Source organism: Malaya genurostris, chromosome 3, assembly GCF_030247185.1.
Source record: "Malaya genurostris strain Urasoe2022 chromosome 3, Malgen_1.1, whole genome shotgun sequence".
NCBI lineage: Eukaryota > Metazoa > Arthropoda > Insecta > Diptera > Culicidae > Malaya > Malaya genurostris.
The window spans coordinates 225,660,339-225,684,160 of NC_080572.1; the positions used below are offsets into that span (position 1 = coordinate 225,660,339).

Consider the following 23,822-nt stretch of genomic DNA (forward strand, 5'->3'; position numbering starts at 1 on the left):
GCTTCCTACCTTAATCAACAATGCTGCGTACTGAATGTTGAATAAGGAATATTAATTAATTACTGGACATCACAATAAAGCTTGTGATGAAAATTTAATTGCCTTAAACGCAATGTGCTGAGATTTCTATGCAATAAGAATGCACTCATTTTAGTTACGATTAAGCGTTCAGGTTGTGCGTGCGTACAATTCATAATTGGCGGTAATTGCACTCAGTGATAATTGGCGACCAGAAATGGCAACAGATTTAAGTGTGAACAAGTGCCCTGAACAGTACGATACCTATAATTTCAGTCTGCCCGAACGGTACCGTAAAATAGCACAAGATGATCTCGGTGAAACAGATGAGATCCGAGAGCAGTCTTTAGCGATAATGCGTGACTGGATTGCCAAGCACCCTTCTATCAAAACATGTCGCACGGATGCGTTGTTTCTGTTACGGTTTCTTCGAATGCGAAAGTTTTCCATTCCTAGAGCCCAGGAAACGTTGGAACGGTATCTGGCAATGCGACAAACATTTCCTCAGTGGTTCCAGAATCTCGACCCGCAGGATGAAACAATGCGAGAATTGATTGATGGAAATCAGTTTCAAATTTTGGGTCAGGACTCAAGCGGTCGAACTGTAATTTTGGTACAGCTGAAAAACTTTAATCCGGACCGGTTTACATCGACCCAGCAGACACGACATATGATGTTACCTTTAGAGATAACGTTCGATGACGAGAAAACGCAGATCGGTGGTTATGTGATTATTTTGGACTATGCAGACTTCACGATGCATCATCTGGCCGTCTGGTCCTTGACGGATATTAAGAACATTATGGATTGTGTGAATCACTCGTTGCCAATCAGAATGCGTGAAGTCCATGCTATCCGAGTGCCCAGGTTTGCAGTCACCGTGGCAGAATTGGCGATGACTTGTCTGAGTACAAAACTGAGAAAAAGGATATTTGTAAGTTCTGTAAATTTTTACAAAGTTTTTGTGTAAATACCCTCTTAGAAAAAAACGCCCAACGGTGGTCCTTCGTTGGTCCAATCAACGTCCATTCAATCTGAACGACAGGAGGCCAAACACGGGACTTTCGTTTGCCGATTTTGAAACAGACCGTTGAACCGAATGCCATTTTTTTCGTTCAACAAACCAGGCAGACAGAGGACCATTGTTGAGTTATTTTTAATTTGAAAAGCTGGACCACGTTGGACTAGTTTTACTGGAGAATTTTCGAAGTTTTTTCCACTTGTTTTTTTTTAAACTAATACTACATACCTGTACAATACTTCTACTTCACGTAGAATAGCAACAAATTTTCTTTCTATATGAAGGTAACACCTAATTTTCACATTATTTTTATAAGATAAAAAGGCGGGTGGGTAATGTCAAAGACATAACTGGACATCCTTCACACTTCCGAATACCAATTTTTTGATCGGTTGTGTGAATTGTGCATGCTTTCCGCTTTTTTAGTAATAATAATAATAATAATAATAATAATAATAATAATAATAATAATAATAATAATAATGATAATAATAATAATAATAATAATAATAATAATAATAATAATAATAATAATAATAAAAATAATAATAATAATAATAATAATAAAAATAATAATAATAATAATAATAATAATAATAATAATAATAATAATAATAATAATAATAATAATAATAATAATAATAATAATAATATTAATAATAATAATAATAATAATAATAAATTATTATTATTATTATAACTTTCTTGAACAACTTCAGAAGTATGTTCAATATAAGTAAACAAACCGTTATAATCAATAGCTATATTGAAAAGTATACCAGGCAGGATAGATAAATTTAGCATGAACATACCATGTCGGCTTACAATCAAAACCGGATTTTGAATCCCGCTCACTCCATACATCCACAAATGTGTATTTTCAGCGGTTTTAATAAATTCTTTCCTTTCGTAACATTTAAATCTGTGTTTTCCAGAATATAAAACATACACATTAATCTGTACATGTGGCAACCCTGTTTCACACGGCATATTTCCAAACGACACCCATACTAGCATAAAGGTGTGTCCTACTTCAATACTTTCATTTTCGCATTGCATTTGTCGTGATTGAATGTCTTACTGACGGTGCAAATTTTGTCTACTTCCATATTGATGAATCTGATCCTTTTGGTACGAAATAGAGAAAATTCAATTGATTCTTCATGATGATCTGTACCACTGAAAAGTGCTTTGAATTGTCTCGACCAACAGGGTTCTTGGCGTGACTCTGATGACTCCAGCTGACAGGGTTCTGGTGTGGTTTCGCTATGTGGTCGGCCTAGCTGCGACTGCCGCTCGCTTGCATTTCAGCGTGAAGTCTTCGATGTTGCTCCCACAACCTAGCTGAGCAGCGCTCCCATGACGACTGATGACCTCAGCTGGCAGACTTCTGGTGTATTAACTTGTGTGTGTCTTGCTTCTGTAACCGTTGCTCACAAAATGACAGAACAAGCGAAATATTCAGCTTTTATATCTCTGGAGCAGCACATATTTTGTTCTCTTCCTCAGAACGCGTTCTAATTGACTGGTGCTGAAATGGATCAAATCAGACAGGTTTTTCAATAGTATACTATTAAAACACTTCAAAGTTCATTCAGGGGTTAGCCAAATTTTGAGCTAGGGCACATAACCGATTTTGATATGTTTGCGTTTCGTCTTTGACTCATCAGTGCATAGCAATTCAAATTGAACTGCTTTATGCAAAACTCGGCAGCTCAATTTGAACTGCTAAGCAAACGTAAAGTTTCTGCTATTTACAGAACACTTGTTTTTTTTGCATCGAAATGCAATGTCTATACTGATGTGCCGAACGAAAACGTGTTTTGTTGCAATACACGTTCAAGTTGAAAAATTTCGGTTTTATTGGTAGTTAGATTATTTTGTTGATTCGTAAGATACAACAAGAGATATTTACGATGAAAAAAGTACGGGTGTGTAATGTCAGAGACATAACTGGATGTCGTGAATACGAATAAAGCTGACACGATTCCTTTACACTTTCGAATTCGAATTGATAGTTGATCGATTGTGTGAAGATAAGGGTCTGACTACCTCAAAATCGTCGTCCTTGCGCGAAAAACCCAAGCAAAAGTAGTTTTCTGTGTTGTTTTATAGTTTTCAGAAAACTTAATTTTTGATTTGTTTGTGGTTATCTCACACTGTTCAAAATATTATCCTAACTTCCTGATCACATTTTTGATGAAATAGTGAAAGAATTATGTTGCTGCCATTAATACAAGTCGAGATATTCACGATTAAGTTCCGGAATCCTTTTCCAGAATCCAGTTCAGCACACAGGCTCTGAATTCTAAACCCATATTCCGGTACTAAGCTCTGGAACTTAAAGATGATTTTTCGCCACGATCATCAAATGGGTTGTATAGAGTAAAGCAAAATTTCGCATAATTCTTTGAGAGTATTATTGTGGTTCTAAAAAGAACCGAATAGAAGAATTCTAGAATAAGGAACTGGACCTGAGTTCAAGAACTAAATTTAGAACCAAGAACAGACTCAGAGATCAGTTGCAATTCTAAAACTATTATTTCGAAACTGAAATCAGTTCCGGAATATAGTTCCAGAATCCAGTTTCAGCACACAGGCTCTGAGTTCTAAATCCAAATTCCGGAACTAAAATCTGAAACTTGAAACTTCTCGCTACGACTACTGAAAAGCAAATGAGAACTGCTCTCATTATTAACGACCGCTGCGCTCCCGACGATTGAAGTCCAAATGAAAGCACGACCTAAGCGTTTGAGGCTTTATACCACGCAAAAGATCTGCTTTCAATGCCGACTGCTCCACCTGACGACTGAAGTCCAAATGAGAGTTGCGACCTGAACGTTTGAGGTTCTTAACCACGCAGAAGGTGCACTCTTCGAAGCTGCTGGTCCCACGACGTCTGCTTGCATCCAACGCACAAGAAGAATTTATCGAATTTCGACCACGGTTCTCCTTTTATACGCAGTCAGTTGAAGATATGTGCCTGACTACCTCAAAATAGTCGTCCTTGCACGAAAAAGCCAAACATAAGTAAAGAGTTTTCCGCGTTGTTTTCAAAGTTTGAGAAAACTTAATATTTGAGTTGTTTGTGGTTATCTCACACTGTTCAAAATATTATCCTAAATTCCTGATCATATTTTTGATGAAATGGTGAAAGAATTATGTTGCTGCCTTTAATACAAGTCGAGATATTCACGATTAAGTTCTGTCCATTCTTCCATATGGCTAATTTTGAAAAGGCACCCCGTAGTAAAGTAAGTCGTATTCACGACAAAACTTATCACTTTCTCACAAGGTAAATTTTGAAAAGGTGCCCAATCGTAAAGTAAATCGTTCTCACGACAAAAACAACAATAAACCTGTGGAGAATAGGACGATACAAAAATGAATAAATATTAATTCAAGAAAAAACTGAACAGTTGAAATATTCAAATATTTTATGGGGACGGGTGTAGCGTGATGGGATGGTCGATGCCTTTCACGCAGCCCGCCTGGGTTCGATTCCCAACCCCGCACATAGGGTCAGAAAGATTTTCTGGTCCGAAGAGGCGAATGACCTAAGATGTTAAAGCCTCTATAATTGAAATAAAAAATAAAAAAAAAAATTTTATAAATGCTTTGCAACAAGTAAAGTGACGGTTTATGTTGATGAAACTGGTAACACTGATAATCAAACGAAGCGTAACTATGGAAACCAATAAACAATTGCGCTTCGTTGATATGTATACGAACATTTTGAGGATTTGTTGATACGATGAAAATAATAATTATATTTATTCTACGAACGAAGCTTACTTCGAACAGACGTGTCTTCTCCAGATACTTAGGTTGGGTTACGACAAAACCGTTCCAGCGAACTGAACGATTATTTCGTTCAGTATGTCGTTCAACAAGCGCTCAAAGACCAACAATATATAATCACCTGCAGAGTGGGTAATAAATATAAATAAATTTGTAACATTTTCTGACAGATGGCGTAACTAGATCTAGGACAGAGCCAGACAACTTCGAAAAAAAATTTTTTTTTTCTGTTTACTCCCTGTTATAAATAATACATTCCTCGCGAACGCTGTTGCCAGTAGAGTTAATTATTAATTCTGAAAAGCTTATCACCCTAGAACATGCGATTGTTTATCATTAGAAAACATTTAGACAAATTTTATATCGGTCAAAAATATATCTCTGAATTCATTTTGATCAGATGTTTGTTTTAAAGAAAACGTTTGGTTGAAAAAGTGTAATAAAATTTAATGTAATTAATTTTGCAGCTTTATTAACTAAAGTATCCAACATATACAATTTGAAAAAAATACTAACAAACACAAGTATCTAAAGATTTGGTGCTATTCTCAAGTACAATCACCATAATCAATATTCTCGTCCATATCACACTTCGTGATTTCAGGCTTTCTCTTTTCTCAGCCCAGTGAATGTTAAATGTATTCGTATACTTTCCACATTGACAGGATTTTAAAACAAATTGAACTTAAATCCCGTTGAAATTAATAATTTTTAAAAGCTGATCCGAAAAACAAAACATGCAATATCAAACTACATTGTTATAGACGATACTGACAACCCTTTTTCTACCACTCTGGAGCGAAATCAATCTTCGATTAAGCAACGCCATCGTACGGCATTGCATTGAACATATTATGGCAATTGTATGGGTGTGCAGTGCTGCTATTTTGATGAGCACGAATTTGACATTTCTCTCCCCTACTTCTAAGTACTAGATTCGATGCGTACTCGCCTGAGGGCGCCATGTTCGCAAAAAAAGATGTATTTGCCAATGATTTGTTCGGGTAATATGAGAGCTAGATATCATGCTTATATGATGTCTTGGCTGTATGTGACTGGCGACATTGGCAGCCCTGTGCACAGCTGGTAAAAACATACTTAGAATTCTATACTTAGAATTGCTCGAATAGGAAGTGGTACCCCACACGCCATATAGCCCAAAAAACTATATGTTCCGGTCGATTAACACTTCTCCAATTATGATGAAGTCAAAAAATGAGTCGATTTGTAGATTGCGGCCAAACCGGTCAAAGTTTTCAAAAAGGGTACCTGTGAATTGACAGAATGATGGGAAAAGTAAGATCTAACGATTGCAATACTTTGAGTATTGAATTTGTGAATTAAAAAAAAAGGAGAGATGAATGAACCGCGAAAAAATGAAAATTTGCGAAAAAGAATCGCCAGAAATTTGGGACTAAGAATTGTCTCAAATCTTCTCCTTACTGTTGTAATTTGTAGGTTATGTAAGTTACCGAACGAACGAACTTTACTTTGACTTTACCGGTCCTTGCAATTCGGTACCGGGAGTCTCTCCCTAACGAAATAAGATACAAGAAAGTGTTGGAATACCACAAAACAAATTTTGAATAAGCAAATCGTAGACTATGTACAATAAACTAGCAAAGTATATTGAGTATATATGGAAACGTCAACGAAGAAGTGGAAAAATTCTATCTAATTATTAACAACATAATTTCGGGAATTGTACCAGTAAAAAGAAGAAGAAGAAGAAGAAGAAGAAGAAGAAGAAGTCGAAACAGTAAATTGTCTGTGTGGTCCAATCCGCAATTGAAAAAAAAAGAGAACAGAAAGCACATACGACTTATATAAAAAACAAAAGTGTTAATAATCTACAAAACTACCTTGACATTTGCAATGACCTGAAAATAGCACACGAAGAACATAATCTTAAAAGTTAAAAGCGAAATCATCCAACAAAATGCTCTAGCTATGTTAAAACAAAACTGAAGAATGACAACCTTCCTTCCCTAGACGGTACCACTAGAAATACAGACAGACCGTGAACGTGATTACTTTTCCTTTATACTGGAATTTTCAAAAGGAATTATAGTGAATCAAGTCTCGAAGTAAAACAACTTCGCTGCACTTGAAAACCTTAACTCAGCAAAAGGACCTGACTGAAGAGTAGCTATTTTTTAAACATTGAGCAATTGAACTCACAATAATTTTACACCATCTCTTCAACGTATCTCTAAGCACAGTAATATATCCAGAAAAATGGAAATTTTCCGTCTGATTTGAAGATCGGTGATCAGGCTCAAAATCTGACATAGGGGAAAGAGGGGACAAAGCGGGGATATTTTGGTTTAATGATTTTTTGCACTATTCAAATAAGATATTTATTGCGTATAAAAATAAGTACTGTCTTTAGTGATTCATAATCCGACTAAAAACTATTTTGTTTTTAAATATTTGTTACTTTAATGGGCGGGTAGGGTCTAACACTTTTGAAAAATCATTTCTTTTTTTCTTTGTATTTTCTTATAATAAAACATTTCAAGAATATTATGTGAAATTTTCAAGCCTATCGGAACAAAACTCAGCAAGTTACGGGCCTTTATCTTTGCTTATCTCATACTGTGAAGAAGTAAGAGCTCGGCGCACAGGCCCAAGATTTTTGCTTCGATTGACACAAAACATTCTTGAAATGTTTTATTATAACATATTATTAAAAAAAATGATTTTTTGAAAATGTTAGACCCTACTACCTAATAAATTGTTTCCATTGATTTTATAGACAAAACACTTTAAACGCTTTTTCTCGAAAACAGGTTTTAAAAATCCGTGTCCTCATTCAAAAACTACTGCACCAATTTTTTTCAAATTTTGCACACACTTTCTACATATTAAAAACAAGACCCCAGGGTTTTATTTTTTGTTGTTTGTTACTTTGGGGATGTTTTACAGCTATAAAACGGCGGATTTTTTCGTGAAAAATCGTAGTTTTCACTTTGAGTAACCACCAAAAATTAAAAAAGAAATAAAACAGAAACGTTGAGGTCTAGGAAAACTTTTACTCTAACAATGCTGCTTTGATGTGTTGACTTCTGATTGTTCTGCGCTGACATACAGTGGACACCGCAAATCATGGTTTTTAAGAAGCGTTCTCAAAAATACCTCTTCACCGACTTATTTCTCAATATTTTTCCTCGAAAAAATTACAAATTGTTGCTCGAATGATGCTTTTCATCATGCAAAACTTGATTCAGTAAAAACCATTCAAGCGAAGAGGTTGTGTTTCGATTGTACTGGCTCGTGAGTTAACGGCTGCTACCGAGACAATTCTAAGCTTCAGGTAGTTAAACTGCCCATAGCAAACGCAATATTCGGGGCGTTTCCCGACTGGAAAGCTAGCAACGAAGGCCATCCCGTTCATACGCACAGAGGTGTAGAAACACAGAGGTGCGAGAGCATAGAAGTGACGAGTCACAGAGGTGCCATCGCATAAAGGTGCGAAGACGAAGGGGTGCAAAGGCACAAAGGTGCTAAAGCAACCCAGTGCTGATCTACCAGGTACCAGAATTTGTACGCTGCGTAGGATCAAAAGAGACGGCATATATCGCGAGGTGCTACACTGCAAGCATCGCATTTGATCGCCACCAAGAGCAAAAGCACTGTACCTGGGGTCAGGTACAGGAAGCACAGCAAGTGCAGTGGTGTTCACAACGACGGCAGAGCAACTGAGATAGCAGTAAACGACAGAAGACTGCCAATTGGAAACAGCAGAAGACTGCCAATTGGAAATCGTTGGAAGAGCTTCACGTCGTTCTTCACGATAAAGGAACAGAGACATCAGCTACAAGGTAGATTTAATTTAAATTATTTTTTATTTCTTATATCTGAAATTTTACTAAACATAAGTTTTTATTTTGGTATTATTAATTTACAAAAAAAATTAATGTAATGGATGATCTCATGGAAGATCATCCGAATCCGATTCCGGATACTAGTAAGAGTTTAAATACTCCGAGGGCTAAACATTATCCACAGGGTACCACTGGGCCATGGATAGTCTATCTTCGAAAAAAAGAAAAGATTTTAAATTTGATGCAAATTACCAAGGATTTGACATCACATTTCTCTGAAGTTAAAGAAATATGTAAAGTTAATAGAGATAAAATTCGAGTTGTTGTCAATGACTTGAAACAGGCGAACGAAATTGTAACCTGTAAATTATTTTCTGTTGAATATCGAGTTTACATTCCATCGAAGGAGGTGGAAATTGACGGTGTTGTGACTGAAGCAAGTCTGACGGCCGATGATTTACTTAAAAATGGAGTTGGTCGTTTTAAAAACTCCATGCTTGAGGGAGTTAAGATACTCGAGTGCAAGCAATTGTACTCAGCATCTATTGTCGATGGAAAAAAGTCGTATCGTCCCTCAGATTCGTTTCGTGTAACATTTGCCGGATCTGCGTTGCCTAGCCATGTCTATATCGATAAAATTCGTCTTCCTGTTCGGCTTTTCCTACCGCATGTTATGAATTGCACGAACTGTAAAAAATTCGGGCATACAGCTACTTACTGTAGTAATAAGTCCAAATGTATCAAATGTCAAGGGCCTCATAAGGATAATCTTTGCGATAAAAATGTTGAAAAATGTGTTTATTGTGGGGAGAGACCTCATGATGATCTTTCAGTATGCGCTGCATTTAAGTTGCGTAAAGACAAAATGAAGCTTTCTTTAAAAGCACGGTCTAAGCGCACATATGCAGAAATGCTTAAAACGGTCATACATGTCTCCCCCTTGGAAACCGAAAACGGTTTTTCAAATCTTATGGAGCCAGAGGAATCTGACTCCGACGGAAATAGTGAAGATACCTCGTTTGTCACTCCTCAAGGGTCTGTTAAGAGGAGATTAACAAACCACAAAATACCTAAAAAGACACCTAAAATTACATCTTCAAAAAAAGATCCCCGTGTTAAAGCTAAAAAGCCAAATTTAAAACCAAAAACTGTGCCTCCTGGTTTGTCAAATTCACAAACCAATCCAGAAACTAGCTCAAGGAAAGACAATAATCCAGTGGGCTCCGTTTCACATTCACCAACAGGATTACTTAAGTTTTCGGAAATTGTAGAATGGATTTTCGCAGCATTCAATATTTCTGAACCTCTAAAGACTATCATAACGGCATTCCTTCCAATAGCTAGAACTTTTTTGAAACAGTTATCAGCTCAATGGCCAGTTCTTTCAGGTTTTGTATCATTTGATGGATAATTTATCATCCGCCGCAAATGATTCAATCACTGTCCTGCAGTGGAATTGTCGAAGCATCATGCCAAAACTTGATTCATTTAAAGTTTTGTTGCATAGTCAAAAATGTGATGTATTTACTTTGTGCGAAACATGGCTTACATCAAACATAGCCTTAAATTTTAATGACTTTAACATTATACGTCTCGATAGAGACTCTCCGTATGGTGGAGTGCTTTTAGGAATTAAGAAATGTTATTCCTTTTATAGATTAAATATTCCTTCGACTTCTAGTATAGAAGTTGTTGCTTGTCAAATAAACATTAAAGGAAAGGACATTTGCATTGCTTCAGTATATATTCCTCCAAGAGCTCAAGTTGGACAACGACAGCTTAATGAAATTGTCGAAGCCCTTCCTGCTCCACGTTTGATTTTAGGAGATTTCAATTCGCACGGAATGATGTGGGGTTCCGTTTACAATGATAGCAGATCATCCCTAATATATAATATTTGCGACAATTTTAGCATGACGGTACTAAATATGGGTAGCATGACACGGATCCCAAGACCTCCTGCACGTCCAAGTGCATTAGATTTATCTCTTTGCTCGACTTCAATTCGACTAGATTGCACCTGGAAAGTATTTCCTGATTTACACGGTAGCGATCATTTACCAATCATCATCTCAATTAGCAGTAACAAAGGCATTGCTAATTCAGTTAATATTCCATATGATTTGACAAAAAATATTGACTGGATTAAATACCAAAGTAATATTTCAAGTGCCTTAACTTCAATGGAAGAGCTCCCCCCACTTGAAGAATATGACTTCCTCGTTTGTTCGATTCTGGAGGCCGCAGAACAAGCCCAAACCAAACGATTTCTTGGTCCATCGTCTAACAGAAGGCCTCCAAACCCTTGGTGGGACAAAGAGTGCTCAGATGCTAAGCACGCGAAACAAAATGCCTTCAAGACGTTTTTAAAACGAGGAGGAGGAACTCCTCAGAATTTTGAAAAATTCTTGACTTTAGAAACCAAGTACAAGAGCATACTTCGGGCCAAGAAATGTAGCTATTGGAGACATTTTGTCGAAGGTTTGTCAAGAGAAACCTCAATGAGCACTCTTTGGAATACGGCCAGACGAATGAGGAATCGTAACGTAGGAAATGAGAGTGAGGAATACTCGAACCGATGGATATTTGATTTTGCGAGGAAAGTTTGTCCAGATTCTGTTCCTACGCATAGCATTATTAGGGAATCTTTTTCAAATAATGGTTCCATTGATAGCCCCTTTTCAATGATGGAATTTTCCATAGCACTCATGTCTTGTAACAATAACGCTCCTGGGTTGGACAGAATTAAATTCAACTTGGTGAAGAATCTGCCCGACCTCGCAAAAAGACGTTTGTTGGAATTGTTCAACAAGCTTCTTGAGCAAAATATTGTTCCACCTGACTGGAGGCAAGTGAAAGTTATCGCCATTCAAAAGCCGGGGAAACCAGCTTCCAATCACAACTCATATAGACCCATCGCGATGTTGTCCTGCATCAGAAAATTGTTCGAAAAAATTATTCTACGACGTCTCGACACTTGGGTCGAGACGAACGGTTTGTTGTCAGATACTCAGTTTGGCTTCCGTAGAAATAAAGGGACGAATGATTGCCTTGCATTACTTTCGTCTGACATCCAAATTGCCTTCGCTCAAAAGCAACAAATGGCATCTGTATTTTTAGACATTAAAGGAGCATTTGATTCAGTTTCCATTGATGTTCTTTCAGTCAAGCTTCACCAACATGGACTCCCAGCGGTTATAAATAATTATTTGCACAACCTTTTGTCAGAGAAACGCATGCATTTTTCACATGGCGATTTGGTAACATTCAGAATTAGCTACATGGGTCTACCGCAAGGCTCTTGCCTCAGTCCGCTCCTCTATAATTTTTACGTGAATGACATTGACAGCTGTCTAGTATCCCCATGTACACTAAGACAATTGGCAGATGATGGCGTAGTTTCAGTTACTGGACCCAAAGCTATTGATCTGCAAAAACCATTGCAAGATACCTTAGATAACTTGTCCGTTTGGGCTGTCCATCTGGGTATCGAATTCTCTGCGGAGAAAACAGAGCTGGTCGTCTTTTCAAGAAAGCATGATCCCGCGCAGCTTCAGCTTCATATGATGGGAAGAATGATCCAACAGGTTTTGACTTTCAAATACCTCGGGGTGTGGTTTGATTCCAAATGCACGTGGGGAGGACACATTAGGTTTCTGATAACAAAATGCCAACAAAGAGTAAATTTTCTTCGAACAATAACAGGATCTTGGTGGGGTGCTCATCCGGAAGATCTAATAAAATTGTATCAGACAACGATACTTTCAGTGATGGAATATGGATGCGTTTGCTTTCGTTCCGCTGCAAACTCTCATATTATCAAATTAGAGCGAATTCAATATCGTTGTTTGCGAATTGCTTTAGGCTGCATGCATTCGACACATACAATGAGTCTTGAAGTTCTGGCGGGAGTTCTTCCATTGAAGGATCGTTTTTGGGAGCTTTCGTCGCGACTGCTAATAAGATGCGAGGTACTGAATCCCCTAGTTATTAATAACTTCGAAAGGCTAGTTGAGCTTCAATCTCAAACAAGATTCATGACTGTATATTTTAACCATATGTCACAGGAAATCAACCCTTCAAGATATATTCCTATCCGTGTCAGCCTCCTAAATGTCCCTGACTCAACTTTATTTTTCGACACATCCATGCAGCGCGAAGTGCGTGGAATTCCGGAACACCTACGCTCGTTGGAAATCCCAAAAATATTTACAAGTAAGTTCAGGCATATCGACTCTGAGAAAATGTTTTACACGGACGGATCGCGAATTGAAGAAGCGACAGGGTTTGGTATGTTCAACAATAATGTTTCGGTCTCCTTTAGGCTTCAAGAACCTGCATCTGTTTATATAGCAGAGTTAGCAGCAGTTCATTATAGTTTGAGTATAATCGTCACATTATCTCCAAACCATTATTTTCTTTTCACAGATAGTCTGAGTGCAATTGAAGCCATTCGCTCAAAGGCTGCTGGCAAAAATGAACCTTTTTTCTTGGGCAAAATAAAACAGTGCCTGAACGTCATATTGAATAATAATTATCAAATCACAATAGTTTGGGTTCCGGCTCATTGCTCCATTCCAGGCAATGAAAGAGCCGATATTTTAGCCAAACGTGGTGCTATTGAGGGTGAAATTTATGAGAGACCAATTGCTTTCAATGAATTCTATAGCGCGCCTCGCCAAAGAACACTTGCCAGCTGGCAAGCTTCTTGGGATAAAGATGATCTGGGTCGGTGGATGCACTCAATTATTCCGAAAATATCGACAAAGGCATGGTTCAGGGGACTGGATGTGAGTAGAGATTTCATTCGTGTGATGTCCAGACTCATGTCCAATCACTACACGTTAGATGCACATCTCCTTCGAATTGGACTTTCCGAGACTAATCATTGTGCTTGTGGCGAAGGTTACCGCGATATTGACCATGTTGTTTGGACATGCGTGGAGTATCGTGATGTCAGATCTCAACTAATAAATTCCTTGCGTACCCAAGGTAGACTATCCAATGTCCCAGTTCGCGACATTCTTGCTTGTCGTGACGTTCCTTACATGAAACTTCTTTATTATTTCATTAAGTCCATTGGAGTTCCAATTTAAATTTTATTTTATGTTAGATTGTTTTCTCTTCCATGAGTTCAACCAATAGCCAGCTATCTTATATTAAATAAAAGTGATGAACTGATACAAACAAACCTGAAATAGTTATAAGATCATGTACAAAATAAATGTATTTCATTTAATGTAATTTATAATAGCAACTCGCTTGATAAAAACAGTGTTTAGATTAACTAATGAATACCAACATACTAATAGGATATTCGAAATGTATTAGGTTTAAAGTACTATGTATTGTAGATGCCACGGCGAAGAAAAACTTATGTATATTGCCTATGAAATAAACGTATTTATGAAAAAAAAAAATCATGCAAAACATTTGAATTTATTTTGTTGGACGATAATTCTGAAAAAAAATTCTTGGCTATACCTTTCTATGTGAGGAACAAATCGAAAAAAAAAAATGCAAACAAAACCTGTTTGCCATTTGCATATGTGACCAGAAATGAAGGTGGCAAAATCAAGATCGACTTGAATGAATCTTTACACGCATCTTCAACATGACAAACCACGAAAGAGAACGATTCGGCTCAAGACTATTTTTTTGTACGAATGCTTTTTTGCATAATAATTTTGTAATTCGGAAACTGTAATTTGCATGGAAATTATGTCAGAATTAAAGTTCTTCATGTAAAGTAGCTTTTTTTTTATATATATATATAAAAAATAGGTATAGAATTCGCTCAAACTTTCGAAAAATTTTCCGAGGCCCGAAGGGGCCGAATGTCATATACCAATCGATTCAGCTCGACGAACTGAGCAAATGTCTGTCTGTGTGTGTGTATGTGTGTGTGCCTGTATGTGTGTTGTCAACTAAGAGGTCGAGATCTCAGAGATGGCTGGACCGATTTTGATCAAACTAGTCGCAAATAAAAGGTCTCCCCGTCACCCAGAACGCTATTGAATGGTTTTGAGATAGGATGTTTACTTTTTGAGTTATATGGAGTTTTATGTCAAAATTTTCGTTTTTTGACAGTATCTGTCACAATTGACCTTGAAAACAGAATATGTTTTTAGACTTAGATTCCGCACGGTAATAGCTATCCAACAAGTCATAGTTTGTTAAAATCCGTCCATTTTTAACGGAGATATCAATATTTTTGTGTAAACGACTTTTCCTCTTATTCCAGCAGTAGAAGTTTTGAGCACTGTATGACAAAGAAATGCTTGGGAGCAACGGAAAACACGATTTTTTTACTGTGACATACAATTGTTTCTAAGTGCCCAAAAGACTGTGTACAGCATCCTTTTTCATGACAATTTGCCTTGGACCGATTTTAGCACGGTTCGTTTTTGGCAACATAATCGTTCGAATATGGCATTTATAAACCAGATGATATCAGCATTTTCGAGTTGAAAGTAATTCCATAATTATATTGATTTAAACTACTTACAGCAATAAAAGCTGGAAGAACATAACTTCCATATACCATACCACTCAGTTCGTCGAGATCAGCAAATGCGTGTGTGACAAATAATTTCACTCAATTTTTTCGGAGATGGCTAAACCGTTTTCTACAAACTCAGATTCATATGAAAACTAGTATACTTCCAAATTTGGATCCGACTTCTGATTTCGGAACCACAGGATGACATGTGAAACGAAATTAAAATAATGCAATTCATTTTTCTCGTAGATGGCTGAACCGATCTAAGATTCAAATGAAATCTAAGAATCATCTATGATTCAAATGAGAGGTCTTAAAATCCTATAAAAATTTGTCAGATCCGATTTCTGGTTTAGGAGATACAGGGTGATTAGTATAAAAATGTCCATTTCACATAAATTAATCAGGTTTATCGGGTTTGCAAATTTGGATAGTCGATTACCAAATAAATTTATTTCAGTTTAAGCGGTATTCTTTTTTGGATTCGAAATGTACCCCCAAATTTTAATTCGCACTACAATTTCTCAAAGATGTCTACACACTCCTCAGGTGAATTTATCTGATTTCGGCTACACGGATCTTAGAACTCCGGATCCAGTTTCGAATCGTTTCTCAAAGTTTAATCATTTTTTCAAAAAGGCCAAATCGAACTTCAAAACCAAAAATTCAAATTAAAGGACTTAAGGTCCCATACAAAATTGGTGAATTTTATCCGATTCTGGAATTACAGATGATGAATTTTTAAAATTCATACCGATATAGAAGATGTAAATTGTTTGGCGTATTAATTTATGGCCATTCAAATCATTTTGGGTTATGCTAGTTCCTGAATACCAGCTCTGGAAATACCATAAATAATGACGAAAAACTCTAAAGTGGAACTTACTTCGACATCTCATGGAATGTTCAATCGAATGTCACACGTTAAGATTGAAATTCGATACGATTTGCAGATTCGAAATTACAGGGTAATGAGTGATTAAAATCTCAATTTGCCGTTTGAAACGACGATAATTAAAATAATGTCATGAGAACTAAAACACCTAAGAATATCCATGCAAAAAACACATGCGGATTGATAAAAAAGGTATCATCTCACTGCTAGGTGGATTAATCACGTTTGTTAAAGAAGAAACCGTTTTCGAAATTTTCAAACATGAGAATCTAAGAACTCAAATGATGTCCAAATACAGAAATTAACGCTTAAGCAATTTTAAGGCATTTGTAAAACTTCAAATTGGAGTTAAAAATAGTTAAGTAAACATTTAAACACAAGATATAGAAAATTTTGCATTTTTTTGATAATAACTGTTCTATTTATTTATCCAAAAAGTTTGTGGTTCAATCCAACAAAAATCTATATTATTGGAATTTTATGTTCGAAATTCTCGAAAACGGTGAAAGGTCACTGTAGAAAAATTCATAGCTTGCAACCTGTATAGTATTGCTAGTGCTTAAATGGCTACTTTCCGACACGAACTTATACTATGCAAAGATTTAAAAATGGTTTTAGCAGTGTGTTTCATTTAACAAGTCGTTCGTTGCAAAGATCATACATGATCACCCTCATTCTTGCTTACGTCTGTATCGACCATTCGACGAATACATACTTTCGAACGAACACGAATAGGCCGTTTGCAACAAAATATTGAAATTTCAGTAAATTTCTTCAAATAATTGCTAAGTTATGAAGAGATCACTCCAATTTCCTTGATTAACCATATGCCATACGCTAGAATGTATGTCATTTTAGTTTCGTACGATACGTTGTTCGAATACACATCATTCCTACTAATGAAAAGTTCCATTCTCGTTCACAAAACAAAGTTTTGTTTCTTATAAACCAGAGAATTTTTCTCTTCCGTGGATATTCAAAAAAGTTTGCACGTGTTTTAGAAGGAAAATTTATGTGCTTCTTTCGTTTTCTTGGGGCTTTTGAACAGTTCAAGTGTATGTATGGATAATTCAAAATATTACTAATCTTGCATTACATTACATAACACGTTTTTTTACAGAAGATATTTGATGCAAGTTTTCTATCTTGACCAGACTGATGGACCACCGAATCATATGGTACAACAAAAATTAATATACCAGCTATTGAACTGCTATTGAAAGCAATTAATTATTTGAAAATGGATAAAAATCCATAAAAAATTAGTTCTAAAAACGACCTTGAGAATTCCCTCTTAGAAAAAAAAGTTCAACGGTGGTCCTTCATTGGTCCAATACGTAGGATCATTGGTCCAATGAAAGTCCAATCAATCGTTCAACGGGAGGCCAACACGGGACCTTCGTTTGACGATTTTGAAACAGACCGTTGAACCGAATGCAATTTTTTTCGTTCAACAACCCCGGCAGGCAGAGGTCCATCGTTGAGCCATTTTTAATATGAGGAGTTGGAGCCCCGTTGGACTAGTTTTACTGGAGAATTTCCGACGTTTTTTCCACTTATTTTTTTCTTTAACTAACACTACATACCTGTACAATACTTCTACATCACGTTGAATAACAACAAATTTTTATTCCGTATAAAGGTAACATCTAATTTTCACACTATTTTTGCAAGAGAAAAAAAACAACAACAAACCGAGCCAGCAAACTGAACGATTATTTCGTGCAATATGCTGTTCAACAAACGTTCAACGACCAACGCCTGCTGAGAGGGTTAGTTTGAAAGAAATCTCTTTTCAAGAATAATGACAAACAAAAATGATTTTAACAAATGAAGGCGTATCTTGAAATACTAATTATTTTAGGTTCTTATCATTCATTTCAACTGCCAAGCTTATAAATTCAAAGCACTAATAACATTACCTTTATCTAAAGTGAGTTCATTTTAAACTTATTTTGTAAGTTAAATTTACCATGAAATTGTTTGTCAACAAACTGACAGGAACGCGCAAGTAAAATATAATTTTACCAACTTCAAATCAGATTTTCTTTTGTCACTATTTCAATAAAATAAATCGTTGCGTGTAACCAACATTTAGTTACTACTACAATATTTTTCTCTGCGTGAACGTACACAAGCATGATGATACGAAAACAACGAAAAAACAAGTCAAATAACAAAACATTTTTCATTACAACTTAAGTCTGTACCAGAACTGAGAGTTTAAAGTTGGATTGGCGTTGTTTTCATGTATGTACGATGTTTTAAAGTGATTCGAACGTAAACAGTAATACGATTTCGACATACTTTCGAACGTATTGCATACGGCCGTAAACAAGAATGAGGGTGAATGTCAATTTATGTTACGAAGGGAGTCGAATGGTTTACGTTGTGGTTCCCTAAAAACATGTGGCCAGATTCTCTTGATTATTTTCCTTTGTTCGTTTTAGGACAACCATCTCAAATTACATCCTGAATTTCTGAAAAAATCATCAATCTGTTTTTTTTTACAGTGTCACAAATCAATGATGGAGGCAAAAAAACATCTGGATGAATCACTATTGACCACTGACTACGAAGGAGGTATCCAAGATCCGCAAGAGTTGAAAAGAAAACTGATTGAAAGTGTCACGGAAAAACGTCACCAATTACTGCAGCTGGACGGAATGGAAATCGATGCCACAAAGTACCGATCTATGTGGCATCAAACCAGCGACGAAGACATCGAGTCGGGGGTGACTGGAAGCTTTCGGAAGCTAACTGTGGACTAATGATTAACTAAGTAGGAATAGATAAGACAGCATCAGCTGGACTTGACACGGTTTCGGATAATTTATTCGCATTTCAAGGTTGAATACCTACATCGAATAACTATGTTGTAAGCACAGTTTTTCTAGTTTAACTGTATTAAATGCACTGACAGCCAGAAACTGGTTGAAAACGTAACAATAAAACTCAATGTTTCTGGGCCTCGTTCCAACAAAATGCATCGCGGTGATCCGGTTGCCCTTTGCAACATGTGCAAGATAGAGCGAGAACCGTAGAGGTTTTGATTATGTCACACAAAAGGTAGACACCTATCTATGCGCCTGCAGCAGCACGTAGCCAAAAGCAAACCGAATTTGAATGTAACGATCGCCAAATTAAATCCCCTGCGCAGACTTTATCGACTATCGTGGGGTGCACTAAAAACCGGTGCCGGTTCAAGTAAACTACGTTTTTGGTTATATAAAACTGCCGCTTGTATTGTTTATATCCGAATTGAAATTGTTTGGCTATCTGTGGGATTTCCATCAATCGCTCTCGGGGGGGATTACTTCATTTTATTTTGTAAACTTTTTCACAGTCGGTTGGTACCCCATTACATCTTCGGTTGGTGTTGAAATCAATTGAACGATGCGATTAAATGGATTTCACTATGTGAAACACGTGGATCGATTTTCATGTCGATTTTTTCCGCAACAAGAAAATTAATTAACTGATTAAATTAAATCTGTTTTGAAGACTGTCTTCCATGTAATTGTGTTTACAACATTGTATTCTAATTCAAAATTTATCTGTCGGTGTTGCACACGACAAGTGCACACGAAAAACATTTGGCTGAAATCATTCCTCGATCCTTGATATTTTTTTCGTTTTCATCAGTCTTTCTCAAGGTCACCTAAAACTCTAACAGCCTCTCTAAAGACTATCAATTAATCATTCATTTTCAAAGATATTTATCCAATCTTTTACGATTATAACTGAATCACCCTTTATTTTATTTTTTTAAAGATATTTTTATTCAGGCCTATTTGCGTATAAGCTTTACGTGGCCGAATTAGCCGATTTTTTAAATAATAATTTTTTTGAAGTGGATCTCGTTGTCACTCTTTTTCTAAGAGGAGAAGAGCTTCCATTTCCCTCCTTCGAGGGTTGAGGGGCACTTTGTTCGTGGCTCGTCTCGTCATCCATTACCTCATCGGTTGTATTGTTGTTGGTGTCCGTCTTCGTTTCGTTTTCCTTGTTGTTCGTAGTCTTGAGCTCGTTGCTAGTTGCTTTAGATGCGCCTTGTTGTACATTGGTTGTAATTGCTGGTTGGTTTGATGGTGAAACATGAGTACTGTGCTCACTAGTTTTCGTTGTTGAACGGTTAACCTTATTTTTGGTTGAAGATGTCTTTTTCGTAGTTTCAGTGCAAGGTTCACCGTAGTGTGCAGGTTGTTCACAAAACTGGCATGTAACCAGCTGATTTTTATAGGTAATCAACGTTTTACACGGACGTGTCCCACCTTGATCACAAATGATGTAAGATGGAATTGCCTTACGTAGTTGCATACTTCCTTTTCGATGGAAAGGATTTCACCGTACTGCGACATATTCTCCCGAACGTACTGATCGGTGGCCTGCGGAGGAAGGTCATGCACGCGTACTTTTATGGCATTGTCCATCATGTGCACAGGGATTTTGTATTTAATGTTGTCACACTCAACGCTGTGCACCTCGTTGTTAACCGAAGCGAATGCAAGTGCATCTCTTTCACGTTTAAACATAATGTACACACAGTTAGACGCCTTGTTGAATTGAATCTCATTTACATTATTAGCGTCTAGATGCATTCGTTCTTTAAGTAAGATTTCAATTTCATTTGCAGCTGGTCTAACTTTGCAACGCTTGAAATCTATACAAATTGAATTCGGTCTTGCAGGCCAAGTTTCAGGCTTTGTTAAATCGTATTTAGCCATTCTGTACACTCTATTGTTCACTGGCGTATTGTCTTTGTTTCTGTTGTTTCGGCCGTAAACGATTTTCGACTGCGTCGGGTGAGATGCGAGCACGAACTGAATCGCCCATTATTGAAAGCTGTCTAGAAAATCAATGTTTATTAGCACTTATTCAAACTGGGAGCCTATTCCAATTCAGTTAATTCGAAAAATTCTCTTCCGTAGCAGTAAAGGGTTGAAAATACAAGAATAAGGCTTGTTCGCGACAACATCTGGACCGATTCATTTACTGTTAGTTCAATCCAAGCTGCGCCACAGTACGTACCGAAAGATTCGGTCTTGTCTACAATATTTGCTTTACCTTCGCGTCCTCCTGGTGGTTCCTGAGGATGCATAGCCCTTATTTCTGCTAATTCCACATAGTTCAGTGTAAGACAATGGAAGATTTAATTGAATTAGGAAAAGTTAATAGGACAAAATTTGTAATTTGAGCGGTTAGTGGAATGAAACTAAACCGTCTTAAAAAACTACAAGGATCAGCCCCATGGGGTTGTTCGAGCTATCGATGTGGAACAAGTTTGTTGCGCGTCTTTTTCACGAGGATTTCCGAAGCAACGCTGTTTTATATGCAGATTCCCGAAGTTACGCGGTGCGTATCTCCCGCGTAACAAAAAACCTCAGTGTATTAAGAACCAACATCGAACATGCGAACCCGGACTCTGTTTGCCTTGATTCGTGTTTATTTTGTATCCGACTAAATTACCGAAATTACATTAGTAGCTCAAATATATGCAATTATACCTACGTGCATATTAGCGTAACGGATTTCGATATTTAAGCTTTTTTTTTACCAAGCTTGTATTCAAGTTTTGCATGCGTGCAGTTTTTTTTTATAGCGTTCAGTTCTCTACCATTACTACCATTCTGCGATTCCGACAATAAATCTAGTTCATCTTAATTAAATTAGAAATTAGTCTTAAGCACTTAAAATTTACCTTGAGATTCTTGCAAAGCGACATAACAAAGCGTTTCCTCCAAACTTGCATTACACAAGATCAAAGCAAACCATTTTTTGTCTTGCTGTCTAGCAACAACCTACCTCTGGCATGCTACACGTAGGACTGAAACGTAAGCTATAATTACACTTAAATTCATAGATTCACGTGCTTCCAACAGCTTCGCTTTTGCATCGATTGACCAATTAGAGCTTTCCCATTGATATATCGCTTACTCCTTCAAAACCGTCGTCTATGACAGGGAAATCCGTTAGGCCGGAGATTTTTTGCAGACAAAATATGACACTGGTAGCAATTAATCAAAATCATATCAATCATACATAATTGAAAATAAGTTTCGATTGTCTTGATACATTCAAATCGAAACATAGAAAGATTTCCAATCAAATGGTGAAATAATATTAATAATTGATGAAAAATTGGCTGAGCTGTTAGTGCTTAAAATCTCACCACATTTCTGCGTGTATTTTCCTTGTATTTCTAATTTGCACCCCTATATATAAAACAAAGATGTGTTCCACCTCGAACAAGAAACTATAGGTTCCTTTGAAAAAGGCGGGTGGGTAATGTCAGAGGCATAACTGCTAACTTCACACTTCCGAATATCAGTTAGTTAATAGATTGTGTGAATTGTACAAGCTTAATAATAATAATAATAAAATAATAATAATAATAATAATAATAATAATAATAATAATAATAATAATAATAATAATAATAATAATAATAATAATAATAATAATAATAATAATAATAATAATAATAATAATAATAATAATAATAATAATAATAATAATAATAATAATAATAATAATAATAATAATAATAATAATAATAATAATAATAATAATAATAATAATAATAATAATAATAATAATAATGATAATAATAATAATAATAATAATAATAATAATAATAGTAACAATAATATACTACTTAATATTGAACTATCTGACAATTCATGGCACAAATAAATTGTATGGCACAGAAAGTTCCTCTGTGACCGCAGTTATTTATTGTCCATTATATCACGGCGGTATCAGTTCAATCCATAAAGCGTGATGATTGTTATTTTCTGTTGCTTACCAACTTCTACGTAACCTGTAAAACGATCTTCAAAGGCTGTAGAGACCCGCGACAAACTAACGCTCTGGCGCTGGTTGTAGAGGCGTTGTGCAGTCATCTGGTGTGGACTATTAAAAGCACACATATATGTGTTGCGTGGACCTTGAACTAGAGTGGTTTTGAATAATGCATGCATATTTGTTTTTCCTAAATAATAGTTATTCTTTCCTTTGACATGGCTTGGCGCAGCATATTGTGTTAGTTTTAGTGCTCATTGTGACGATCCTTCTATTTACAAGTTCAGGGTCGCAGCTAAAACGGGTTGACAATTGAATGTTTTGTTTGATCTTCTAATAGAGCACTGAGTATTGTTTGTCTTGCTCGAGGACAAAAAATCTCTCTTCCATTTAGGGGAAAGCTTTATGAAGCCCACTGCAGGTCTAAACGCCCTCCTCAACTCGTTTCTAAATAAAAGTTTTATTACTAACATTATCTTTTCGTACGATCTTTCTGCTATTCAAGTTTGGCAGTTGTCGTGTGTTGGAAAATATGAAAAAAAACTGAAAATATCATCAGGCAGCTTTTCGATGTAAGGTTTTACTTCGAGTATAGAGTATAGCATTTAATCCGTATAAAACGTCTAATGGTCGGTTGCTACTTAGTAACTAAGGTTTAGCAGTGCTTATATATCTATATCATGAGCAATAATTCATCTCCCATGGAATTATTCATGACATAAATCGTTTTGCTCATAAAATCATTAATAACAGGCATGATCTCATGAGGAGACATGTTTCGCGATATTCATGATTTCTTGATCATGGTACTATAAATGGATTTTCATCCGTATAAACAAAGCTATTTCTTTGATAAACGAGTCACTTTACGGACATGATGCCCCACACTCTCGATTCAGCAATATGCTTCGATTTAAAATATTTTTACCTTTTATTATAAATATAAAAAGGAGGTAT

The 23,822-nt window shown here is 36.3% G+C and overlaps 1 protein-coding gene across 1 annotated transcript; it reads left to right on the forward strand.

Moving 5' to 3' along the window:
* The first annotated feature begins 172 nt into the window (after positions 1 to 172).
* LOC131438232 (retinaldehyde-binding protein 1-like) lies at positions 173 to 19,271 on the forward strand. Its single transcript, XM_058608106.1, has 2 exons — positions 173 to 952; positions 18,578 to 19,271. The coding sequence occupies exons 1-2, from the start codon at positions 236 to 238 to the stop codon at positions 18,833 to 18,835; spliced, it is 975 nt and encodes a 324-aa protein (XP_058464089.1). The 5' UTR covers positions 173 to 235; the 3' UTR covers positions 18,836 to 19,271.
* The last annotated feature ends 4,551 nt before the right edge of the window (positions 19,272 to 23,822 follow it).